Source organism: Crocodylus siamensis, chromosome 4, assembly GCF_052110815.1.
Source record: "Crocodylus siamensis isolate JL-2025a chromosome 4, ASM5211081v1, whole genome shotgun sequence".
NCBI lineage: Eukaryota > Metazoa > Chordata > Crocodylia > Crocodylidae > Crocodylus > Crocodylus siamensis.
Window position 1 is genome coordinate 57,223,139 of NC_143398.1, and position 12,707 is coordinate 57,235,845.

The following is a 12,707-nucleotide window of genomic DNA, read 5'->3' on the forward strand; positions in this document are numbered from 1 at the left end:
TAGACTAGCATAAGGCAGAAAAGTTCACCTTATTTAATCTGCAAAAATGAAGTACATCTGCCCTCCCCTGAAACCACATACCCTAGCTAACTTGTCAACATATAATAATAAGCAGATGTACAAATGTGGGGGGATCTGATAAATACTTTTGGAATTAACAATGACTCCAAGCTTTTTGGCTTTGTGAGTTAAGATGGATAACAGCAGAAATGTAGGTGTCAGAAATAGGTCATTTTAATTTGAAGACAGATTCTAGTCTCTGGCTGGAAACAGGCATAACATTTGAAAAGCTAGCATTCAAACATATCTATGGACTAAAACACTCAAAATGTGACAAATATACAAAGAAACAGCTAGTATTATTCTGAACTGTATATGTGCATGGTAGTGCAGTTCTTCAAGCATCAAACAATGCAAAGCTCTTCTCATCCTACTGCCCACCCATCTTCCCACCTCCTGGCTGTTGCTACTTTACAGACTCTCAGTTTTAGGTGCTGCAGGGATTGCCAGAGCCAGGAGACTCTGCACCACACCCCCCATCCAGAACCAGGATTCCTGCTCTCTAGACCTCAATTCCCATGTACTTTTCCATGTTTGATTTCAATTTTCTAGCACAGTGACAAGGGGTTTCCTGGTTTTGGCAGAATGCAGTGAACAAGATAGCACTCAATGACAGTCAGACCCAGGAGACGGGGCCTGCAGGGCTTCACTGACAGTCCACTCTACTCCTGCCTTGGGCAGGGAGGGAGGAGTAGAATTTTAGATAAAGTACTCCAGCCAGGAGGTATAATGGGGAGGGCTACATGTCTCTCCACGGTTGGGTTTTTGTTTTCTTTTGGTTATTGGGGGGGGTAGGGTTGAAAGGTTTCAACTCCATTATACTTTAAACACTTCACAGTGTTGTGTGTTTACACCCTTTATGAATGCTTCAGTGCTGAGTTTAACATAAGACCATATTCAATTTAAAACATGTTAAAATATGTCCTTTTTGTATTTACAAAACAATATCTTGTAAAGTAAATATGACTTCAAGACAAGATGTGTATGACCAAATCCTGAGTGTCCACTTGGCTTTTACTCTACTCTCATTCTGGGAAATTCAAACTGGTGACAAGGCAGCACTGAGTAACAGTCTCAGTAAATCTTAAATCACTGTGAATTTAAACTAGAATCCATATTAAATCTTAACGAAAAATTGCTTGGCAAATTAATACAGAAAACACAGTGGTGTTACTTTGATAGTTTGTATGTTTGGGGCCTGATTCCCCATTCATGTTCAGCAATAAACTCCATTAAATCCAGAGGAAGTAGTATGATTGGCATAAATCCAAAGTGAGAGAAGAATAAGAACCTTACTACGTAGAACTTTCATGAAACACATTTTAAAAGTGAGACTTACCAGTCTGAAGAAAATACTTCTTTGCCTGGTTTACAGGATCATCTGTATCTTCTGGTGTGAAAAATAACTTCATAGCTTTTACCTTTAAAAATAATACATTAAATTATACTGTCTCTGTTTTAAAGCAATTAACTGATGAAGAAACCCCCACCTGTGAGTTTTTTGGTGGGATACTCTTTTGCAGTGAATCTCAACCAGGGTGCCAGAGATCTCAAACCAGAGATCCTTTTTCAAGGGTGCCTCAGGGTACAACACATTATTAGCACTGTTAGGTGTGCAAACATAAGTCACAAGATAAAACCAGAGATTTCAAATAGGAATCCACAGTATTAAAAACATTTTAACCTGCTATGTTGTTTCTGAGTTCTTTCCAACACAAGAACTGCTCTATTAATTTCTGCAGTCAAAAAAGGTAGGAAAACTAAGCACTGGCATCTTCTAAGGGGTGCTTTGAATCTAATGAAGTTGAGAACCACTATTACATCTCAGAATCTGACCGTTCCTTAAGATTGATGACTCAAATTCTCTTCTTCTATCCATCTGAAGTTCCAAAATTCCACACACATGAAATAAGAAGATCTAGTGCAAGGATATCAAACATTTAGTTTTTGGGGAAAACTGAGTCTGCAAAACTGTCCTAGGGCCCATGGGGCTGGTAAAGGGGTCAGGAAATTGAATGGAGGGCAAGTGGGAGTGGGGCCACTGAAATTTGAGGCACAGAGTCCCGTTTGCAATTGGTGTCAGCAGTACAGCATAAGTAATGTTTGATTTATTTCTGCTGCCCCTTGTCCTGCTGCCGCAGCTCATCCAGCCACCACACCTGGATCTGACCAGAGAAACGGGATGAGTCTGATACCCTGGTCTACTGCAGTGGTTTTCAGACTTTCTGAGTCATGTAACCATTTCATACCACTTCTTCTCCCACCCCCGACTCCCGATTAACTATTATGGAACCCTAAGTTTCTACAGACACAGTCTGAAAACCACTGGTCTAGTGCATTCTTCTCTAGGGTGGAAGGAAGGGTTTGCAGTAACATGGAAGGCTAAGAATGGTCTTCAATCTTGCAGAGGGGAAAACAAATGATGCAGGGATTATTGCTTTTTCCTTAGTTACCAGCTGCAAATCTTCCTGGTTGCAAAGTCTGTATGTTGCCTAGAGCAGTCACCCCCTTTCATCCCCTCCAACAAAGTCTAGAGACCTAAGCTAGGAATGCTTATGCTGAGGGATTTCCACAGCCTCACACACAGAAGAGTACTCATAAAACTAGAGGATACTCTGATAGAAATAACTTAAAACTTTCCACTTCAAAACTTTCCTTGTTTCTACTACTAATACAGCTACAGCTCGCTGGCATGCAAAGCCCCAGCTGCTATTCCCTGTGTTAGACAGTCTCAAGCCATTACCACCCATCTTCCTGCTCTGTTTCAGGCTGTGTAGGGAAACGTGCACGTTTACTAAAAAAATTAATCTACCTGTAATTTGAACACTATCAGAATTAAGACTAGAGAGATTTAAGTTACTAACCAGCTGCAACTAGATAACAGTAATGGTAATTTTTATTCTGCCTCAAAAGTCATGTACAGTAAAATTATTCTGAAGGACACTGTCCTCTTGCTATAAGGATTTGATTCTCCTCTTGCTCAGTGTAACTAGGAGTAAAGTGAAGACAGTGCATCCCAGATATCTAGTTTAACATTTGATGCAGTGATCCCAACTGTCTACTACCTTACATATTGCATAACTATTTATATCTGTGCAAAGATCTTTCCAGCATGCTCAGATTCTCTCCTCTCTCAGAAAAAGTGCTAAAATGCCACAAGTACGAAATCAGAGTGTCTACTGTGTTCTTTTCTGAGTTTACGGCCTGACTCATGAAATTTTACTTCAAGAAATTAATTAGTTGCAAAGGAATATGTATGTGGACTGAAAACTGGCTAAGCAACAGAAACAAAGGAGTAATGAGATGCAGCCATGTTTTGAGTAAACCACACACTGTAATAACTGGCACATTTGATTTTTAGAACAGCTCATATTTAATCCTGTGGAACTTTATAGAAAACTGCACCAACTATACTCAGCACAGTTCAAAAGTCCACAAGAAGCACTTGCAGAGGGGAGAGGAAGTTTTTAATGTTAATTCTTTTGAGCTGAATTAAAAATAGTCACCCATTAGATACTTTAGTTTTTTTCTGACAACCACAGTGTGATATCTCCAGGACAAGACAGACAACCACTTCCCAACCTTTTACACTTAATATTTAACTTTAGACTATACACCACTGTAGAAAGTGATTTTGCAATCTCTTCAAAAAATTACTCTCGCTGGTTATGTCACAAATGAGATGACTGTTCAATGGAATGGTCATCTTCAACACTAGACTCAGACATTACAATTGTAACTGTGGAAAGAGCTGACTGTAGCTATTTACATTGTGAAATAATTACCATTTCTTCATTCAGCAAAGCCAGTCCAATTTGATCTGTCCGAACATTTTGTCCCTGCCCAAATCGTTGAGGTCCATAGTAATTTACAAATCCGTTAGTCTACAATTAGAAGGAAATAAAATGGTTAAAAGTATGAATACCTACTGAACATTAAGTAAATACATAGCACAGCACATTTACATTCAGGTTTTTTTTATTACAAATTATTTTTACAATGAAAATGTATATCAAAATGAAAATTCTTTAATGGTATCAGTATGTAGTTCATTAAAGTTTATAAACTGCTCTACTTAATTACAGCTCTTAACAGTTTCTCCATTTTACAAATGAATAAAAAGGGAGTCTCCTGATTTTTAGAAGCACCTCACACAAGAACTGTAGCACAATGGGAGCTATAAGTGCACTTTTGAAAAACAGTAACTGAGTGCATCTATACATGTAATTAATGCAACACAAACTCTAGGGCCATTTCACCTGAGTTGACAGCTCCTGGGCACAGCGTCTACGTGTGCACCTGGGACAACAGCACTTTGGGCAAGGGTACAAGCAGCCTTGGGCGGGTAGGGAGCACCGCTGCCATACAGGCTCCAGGTGGTGGCATGAGGCAGCAGAGAGGCCGGCTAGAGCATGAGGATGCTGATAGTACAGGGCATGGTTAGGTGGCAGGCAGTCCCCACACTTCAGCACCCTTGTACCCCTGGTCAACTCCTGTCAGGGTGGATAAAAATCAATAATTTAAAAAAATAAATAAAAATAATTTTTAAAATGGATTTTTTAATTTAAAATCAGATTCTTTTGTATTTAAATCAGATTTTCTTTAAAAAAATTTAATTCATCGATAAAATACTAAATTTCTCTCATTTAAAAAAAACAACAGTTACAAGTAAATCTCATCACAAACATGCTAAACCTACACTTAGTCTCATAAAAATGAATTAATGGCTCTGTCACACTCACATGTTGAGTTACCTACCAATCAAACATGGGCATTGGGGCTGCGCGACACTTCGCCAGCTGTTTTGTTTTGATTTCACTGTTTCAAGCTTGAAACAAGTCAAAACTGTGTTGAAACAAAATGAAGGGCTTCAAAACAGCCTCAAAACGAAACAAGCTGCCCCATGGAGTTCAGGCCCGTGGTGAGAGGTGGGCAAAGCTGGCACTGCGCTCTGCCTCCCACCACTGGGCTCAACTCCCAGCACCAGTCCCAAGTGGCAGCCTCCTGCCTGCACCCCCAGGAGGGCTGTGAGGCTGTGCCGGACTCCTCTGGGGGTGCAGACCCCCAATCTGCCTGCGACCACAGGAGGCTGATCCTCCTCCAGTTTCCTGCTTCCTCATTATAGCCTACGCGTGAAACATCGAAACAGCAAAACTGTTTTATGAAATGAAACGGAACAGCGCTTTCGAAACTAAACTAAACTCGAAACGACAACCTGTTCCTTTGAAATGTCGAAACAGAAGTCAAAGCCGAACGGTGCTGTTTCGCACAGCCTTAACAGGCATTCATTTCAGTTTTTCATCTCATGAAAATGGCTCTAGTCTGTCTGTCCAACCTAAATACTGGCTCTTGCTTCTTGAAAGTTCTGGCGTTTCAGTTTCTGTTTCTCAGCAGACTAAAGTTGCATGTGCAAAGACCCAGGCTGGGTAGGATTGTTGCTGTTCTGTGCTTAAGTGGTGGTAGAGCTGGGCCAAGCAAGGCAGAGGAGTCAGTTAAGACGCTGTCTTAAAGACAGAGAGACAACATAGGAAAGGACGGAGGCAGAGTAGAAAGGAACAATGGAGTGGACTGGAAAGAAAAAGGGAAGACATTATTCAGTAGTACACACACAGCTTCCTATATTCCCCAACACTTTCGCCACAGAAAAACTGTCAGGGCTTCTAGGCATAAGAGAGACCCTATCTGGGAATATTTTGAAGAAATTCCTTCCCTAGGTAAAAAAAAAAGCACGTGTTAAGTATAAGAAGTGCAAGAAGGAAATGCAGGGCCTAGTTACAATAATGAAACATCATAATGAAAACTGCTTATTGGGAGAAAATGATGTGAATGAAGATCTGGATATGTCTGAAGAACAATATGGATCAGCTGGTTAGTAAATTAAATAATTCACTTTGCAATGCAAGACTCTCTATGCCTTTTAGTACAAGTGTGATTTAACAAGTAAATTCCCAAGGTGTTTGCCATGTTGGATGTTGCTAGAAAAAGAAGTTTAGCTTAGCTAATCCTTATGGCTTGTTTAATTAGTTAACCAAGTTTAGAATCTATTACCCAAGCTTACTGTATAGAAAGCTGCAGGAAGAAAAATCTAGAAGTCTAGAGTTGCCAGTTGCCACCGGGTGTCATTTTCTTATTTTATATTGCATAATACATGCCCCTTATTCTGGAACATCATGGCCCCAGACCACAGTGGGGATACCATAAGTCTACACCATATTTTACTTCAGTGTAGCTCAGGTTTTCCAAGGGAACCCCATCCTATACTTGTTTTCTCAAAAAACAGAAGTGCCGGCGAGTTCAGTGGGGCTTACTCCAAATTAAGTGCACTCTGGTGCAGTCAGTCTTAGCTTTTTTGGTAATTTGGAATCAGATCTGCATCCTAGCTGAAAAAAAATGTAAATGATTAACTAATAATAGAGTGAAAAGAACTGAGAAGAATGACTATTCAAAAGTCATTTTTGTTTCCAGATCCCATTTAAGCATAAGAGACTTCATCTATCTGCAACAACTTCTGTTGGTACTTTTAGCAGCAGTGCTGTAACTAAACATATTTCAGACAACAAAGCATCAGTAGCAAGCAAAACATTTCAATCATTCAGTAAAACCACCACCATGGATGGGTTTGCAGTAAAGACCAGCAAACACCAACAAGACATCATAGATAAAAAGATTGCTCAGTTCATTTATGCCACAAATTCTCCTTTTTGCATTGTTAACAATAAACACTTCATTGACATGGTTGAGTCCTTACGACCAAGCTACACTCTCCCTGGTAGAGCAGACACTGGCGGAAAGTTGCTAGATACAGTGCATGAGAAGGAACCTGAACAGTGTGGGAAATTTGCCAGTTTAAGCCTTGATGGTTGGAGCAATTACACAATGACACAGTAATATGTGCCTGCGTGACAACGGAAGATGGGGGTGCATATCTATTGTTTCTGAAAGATACATTGGGAAATGCCCACACAGCAGAATATTTAAAAGAAGTGACAGTGAAAGTGGTAATAAACTGCAAACAAAAATTGAACCGTCACTTGCGCAGTTTTGTCATAGACAATGCTGCAAACATGGCAAAGATGAAAAGATAACTTAAAAGAAGAAACAGAAGGATGCTCTTTAATAACATCTGGCTGCAGTGCCTATTTAATGCATCTTTTAGCCAAAGACTTAAGTACCTCTCCAGAAATAAAAGAAAAATGTTGAAGTCGCAAAATATTTCCATAACAACCATTTTGCTTCAGCTCCACTAAAAAGAGCAGGAGGATCCAAACTAATTCTCCCTTAATATGTTTGATGGAATTCTGTGGTTGATTGATGGTTTTGAACAATTTATTAAGAACTGGCCTATCCTCATAAAAATGTGTGAAGAAAACCATGATAAAATAGATGGAAGTATCTCATCCAAAGTATCTAACATTGGATTAAAGAGAAATGTAGAGGATATGCTCGGTATACTGAAGCCTATATCCATAGCCTTAAACAAACTTCAGAGAGATTGTTGCTGCACTGCTGATGCTGTCGAAATTTGGAAGGCACTTCAAGAGACACTGAAGAAAGAAAACATAACTAGAAAGTTAAACTGCAGGCGATAAAGAAGCAAATGGATCAAGCACTAACTCCACCACATTTTCATGTAAACTTTTTCAACCTCAGATATAAAGAAAGACGCCTAACTTCTGAAGATGATGCTGCCATTGCATGGGCATCTCAAAATCATTCCTCAGTAATGCCAGTCATAACAAATTTAAGAGCTGGAGGGGAACCATTTAAACAGTACATGTTTACTGATGATGTTTTGAACAAAGTCACTCTCCTGAATTGGTGGAAATCATTAGCCAGGCACCTTGAAACAGAGTTCCTTCAGTTGCTAGGCCAACTTTTCACAGCAGTCGCTCCCTCTTCAGGCACAGAGAGAATATTTTCATCATTTGGTATTATTCACTCAAAGATAAGAAATCAACTGGGAGTTGAAAATGCAGGAAAACTCATATTTCTGTTTCAGTCTATAAATATAAATGACAGTGGGAGTGGGGGAGATGAGATCTAGTTGTAGAAGTTTTAAGGATAGCATACGTTTAGTGTTGTGATGACTTGTCTGTTAGTGTTAATAAAATTCGAAAATTAAACAAGAAGTGTTTAAGGACAGATGTTATAAAATGCTATATTGAGTTGTAAATTAACATGTTTTAGTGATCAGATTTACACCACTGTTTAAGAAATATGCGAAGAAGTATCAGTGGGAAATTTGATTTAAATCAATGATTTAAATCAAGGTTCTCTCTTGGTGATTTAAATCATGATTTAAATCAATCCACCCTCCTGTCACTGTTTATACACCCATTTCAATGCAGATACTGTTTCTGTTGTAAGGCAGTTCTATCACCAACACTACTATTTGACAGTGGAGTTAGTTAATTTACTGTGTCCTAATACTGGCTTCAGTAGATGGAGACACTTTACTGCAGAGTAGATTAGCTCCACAGCAAAGTGCACGCGTAGATGCATCCACTGAGAACGAGATGCACAAATGTACTTAGCTAGCCAGCCATCATAGATTTCTCTGGAAAATTAATGTCAAATTAGACATTAGGGGAATTTATACACATACTTTTCTGTCCCACAATGTGCCAGAGATCCGCCCGTTCAGAGCAGGCTTGATTAATTGAGTTTGCTCTGCACAAGAGTTGAGGCATACTGCACTACACTCCATGTAGTTGTATATGCGGCAAAATGAGCATAAGCGTGCAGAAAACAAGTGGATTTTTTAACTAAAGAACTTCCAATATGTTTTCATTCAAAAGTGTGCCACTGCCATTTTCTCAGCGCTGTCATGCATTTTGCCGCTTATACAACTGCAAATGTTGCAGCGCTAGGCACTTTTCGAAGCACCCAGCACCGTGGTGCTTACATGTATAAAAATGCAGTAGGTGCTTACATGACTTCGAGACTGTAGGCATGAATGACCTGTTCAACCACATGCACACAAAGGGCCCGTCCACACAATCATTAATGCATAGCAGTTACTGTGCATTTAGTTTAGTACTTGCTTCGTGAAGTACTAAATTAAATGCTCAGTAACTACGGTTACTGCACTGCAGCACTGGTGCTTGTTTTTTGTGTGATGCTTATTGCATGGTAGCCTAATAACACTGCACAGTAGCATATTAGCATGGTTTTTGACTGGCACGCTACTGCGCAGTGTTATTAGGCTTCTGTATAGCAAGTGCCTCATGTAGACATACCCAGGAATTCACCAGGAAGAGATGCTTCTTCATGCTCCCTCTCAAAAAGCTAAGCTTCTCCATGAAAATAAACCAAATCAAAATGTTTCTGCATACATTAATCATTACCTACTGTATATCATATCAAACTAATTGAGTATTTTCCATGTGCCAAATGCTTAAGTTGCACAAAGTTCCCATTGAAATCAACATTAATAGGAGTTTGGCCTCAGTACGATCTGTATAAAAAGGATCAGTTAGGCTCCAGAGTGGTGAGAGATGCGCGGGTGAAGCCTGCTGCGCCCCCGCTCCCCCGATGCCCCCCAGACACCCCCTCAGCAGCTGCAGAGCCCCCTGCCGACCCCCAGCACAGCTGGAGGTAAGCGGGCTCGTGGTGGGAAGGGGTTAACTCCTCGCTCCCTGGGAGGAGGCCGGCTGCGTGGAGCCGGCCGGGTCAAGCCCCCGCCCAGGCCCCTACTTGGCCCAGCCCCCCAGGGAGAGAGAAGAGAAGGAGTGGGGTACTCACCAGTCCCCTTCCTGTAGTGCAGGGCCCCCAAATCCCGAGCAGGGCCCCCCCTGGCCTGAGAAACCAGCTTTCCCTGATGGCAGGCCCACCGCGCATGCGCGCAGTTTAAAAGGGCCAGCCAAACAGGGGAAAAAAGCTCAGTTAGGCTCCGGAGCGGTGAGAGACGCACGGGTGAAGCCCGCTGCGCCCCCGCTCCCCTGAAGCCCCCCAGACACCCCCTCAGCAGCCGCAGAGCCCCCTGCCAACCCACAGCCGGAGGTAAGCGGGCCCGTGGTGGGAATGGGTTAACTCCTCGCTCCCTGGGAGGAGGCCGGCTGCGTGGAGCCCGGCCCGGTCAAGCCCCCGCCCAGGCCCAGCCCCCCAGGGAGCCACACGACCGGAGCCGCGTAAACAGGCGCTCGAGTTAGCGTGGAGTTTGTGCAGGAGAGGGCGTGGGAGGGCACGGGACCCTGCCTACAACCCACCCAGAGCAGTCAGCCCCAGCCGTAGCCAGCCTACCAGAGGCATGACACGGATGGGCATGCGCCGCACCCCAAGAGTCCCCTCGGGCTCTGCTGACCCCCCCATTGGGCACCTCAGAGACAGCCACCCAGACGGAGCCCATGGTTCCGGGCTCCACGCAGACCGAGTCCCTGGCTCTTGGCTGCGGGGGCTGCCTGTCCCTTTTTCAGGCTCTGGGGCCCGGGAGCATGGCCACCTCCCCTTGCAGGGTCTGCTCCCTACTGGGGTCTCTGGCGCACCAGCTGGAGGAGCTCCAGGCCACAGTCCAGAGACTGCGTGCCATCAGGGACTGCGAGCAGGAGATAGACTCCTACTGCCAGGACCTTCTCCCCCAGGAGCTGCAGGATAGACCACCGTCTCCCTCCAGGACTAAGGAGGACTCTGGGACCTCCCGCTCTGCCCAGTCAGTGACAGGGACCAAAGTGGTCAAGGGCCCTAAAGCCCGCTGCACCACCCCTCCCTCGCCAGAGCTTAGCAACAGGTTCACACCTCTTGCAGCCCCAGCAGAGCCTGCTCAGTTGCCAGCTCCCGCAGGCAACCCAGGCTCAACCGCAGCTACTGCCCCCGCTCTCCCCAAGACAAAGCAAAAGGCGTTTGTTGTGGGAGACTCCATCCTGCGGGGAACTGAGGGGTCAATCTGCCACCCCGACCCCTTAGCCCGGGAAGTCTGCTGCTTCCTGGGGGCCCACATCCGAGACACCGTGCAGAGGATCCCAGAGCTCCTCCGGCCCACAGACCACTATCCCATGCTCTTTATTCACGTGGGACACCAATGGCTCGGAGCACCCCCAGCCAGGTCATGAGGCACTACAGGGAGTTGGGAGCGGGGCTTAGGGGTCTGGGAGCTCAGGTGGTGTTTTCGTCGATCCTCCCAGTCTCGGGCTATGGGCTGAGGAGGGAGAGGAGGATCCACGCAGTGAACCAAAGACTGCGGTGCTGGTGTCATCAGGAAGGCTTTGGCTTCCATGACCACAGCCCGCTCTTTGGCGAGAGAGGCAGCAAGCTGCTGGGAAGAGATGGCCTCCACCTCTCCCCCCTGGGGAGGAGGCTCTTCTCAGCCAGGCTGGCTGACCTGCTCCACCGGGCTTTAAACTAAGTCCGCTGGGGGATGGGGGGACTACTGCCACTGCTGGCCCGCTGAGCAACCCTTGCAAAGCCAGCAGACCAAGGCACTTAAGGGAGCCCACCCCTGCCCCAGCCCTGGCATAATCTGTGGGCAAGGCAAGAGCCCCCAAGGTCACACTTGCCTGCCTGTACACTAATGTCAGGAGCCTGGGCAACAAGCAGGAGGAGCTCATCCTCCTGCTCAGTGCAAAGAATTATGACGTCATTGGGATAATGGAGACCTGGTGGGACTCCACCCATGACTGGACCACGGGGATAGAGGGCTATACCCTGTACAGGAGGGATCGTGTTGCCAAAGGGGGTGGGGGTGTAGCTGTCTATGTGAAGGAAAGCTACATGTCCCTGCAAGCTGATGTTGGCGACCAGCATGGACAGCTAGAGACCCTCTGGGTAAAAATTCGTGGGGAATACGGCACAGGGGACACAACGGTGGGAGTCTACTACAGACCTCCCACTCAAAGTCTTGAGCTTGACCAGGAGTTCGCCCGGGAACTGACTGAGGCCGCTTGCTCCAGGACCTTGGTTGTCATGGGTGACTTCAATTACCCGGTCAACACGATCCCTCCTGTACAGGGTATAGCCCTCTATGCCCGTGGTCCAGTCATGGGTGGAGTCCCACCAGGTCTCCGTTATCCCAATGACATCATATTTCTTTGCACTGAGCAGGAGGACGAGCTCGTCCTGCTTGTTGCCCAGGCTCCTGGCATTAGTGTACAGGCAGGCAAGTGTGCCCTTAGGGGCTCTTGCCTTGCCCACAGATTGTGCCAGGGCTGGGGCAGGGGTGGTCTCCCTTAAGTGCTTTAGCAAAGAAGAGAGAAAGAAAGAAATATTGTTTAGTATAATACATGCAGATAAAATAATTTCTCTCTTTCTAATGTCCCTCCACTCTTCTCACTAATTCAAGTTCCTGTCAAATGACTTACTTTACTTTTACTTTAGTTAGTCAGGACAGGTCCTGTCAGAATCTACAAGAAGTGCCATGAAATTTCCTTTCTTTTCTACTTGCATTTTCAATATTATCTTTTCTATCCAATGCCCATGAAAATCTATGCATTTTACATAAACAAATCATGGATTTTCCTATTTATTCATTTATTTGACTTATATGCTGCCACTCCCAACAAATGTAAGAGATGGGGCAGGTACATCACAACTATCTTTGTCTCTAAATTGTCTTCAAGTCTCTTCAGTTCATTTGCCATATCCCCATCTATTGTGGCATCCACATTTTTATTTATTCAACACTGCAGCCATAATAATTGCCCTCCTTATTTAGA

The 12,707-nt window shown here is 44.2% G+C and overlaps 1 protein-coding gene across 6 annotated transcripts in view; it reads right to left on the minus strand.

Annotated features, from left to right (window-relative positions):
• PUS7L (pseudouridine synthase 7 like) overlaps positions 1-12,707 on the minus strand; it is a 33,803-nt gene that overhangs the window by 10,719 nt on the left and 10,377 nt on the right. For 5 of the 6 annotated variants that reach the window (XM_090042356.1, XM_090042358.1, XM_090042355.1 and 2 more), the window contains exons 5-7: positions 4,320-4,553; positions 3,846-3,944; positions 1,400-1,481 (exon numbers count right to left, since the gene is read on the minus strand). In XM_090042356.1, the coding sequence (XP_089898482.1) occupies positions 1,400-1,481; positions 3,846-3,944; positions 4,320-4,553 (415 nt within the window). The remainder of the gene's footprint in view (positions 1-1,399; positions 1,482-3,845; positions 3,945-4,319; positions 4,554-12,707) is intronic. The other variant, XM_090042357.1, reaches the window with a different exon arrangement.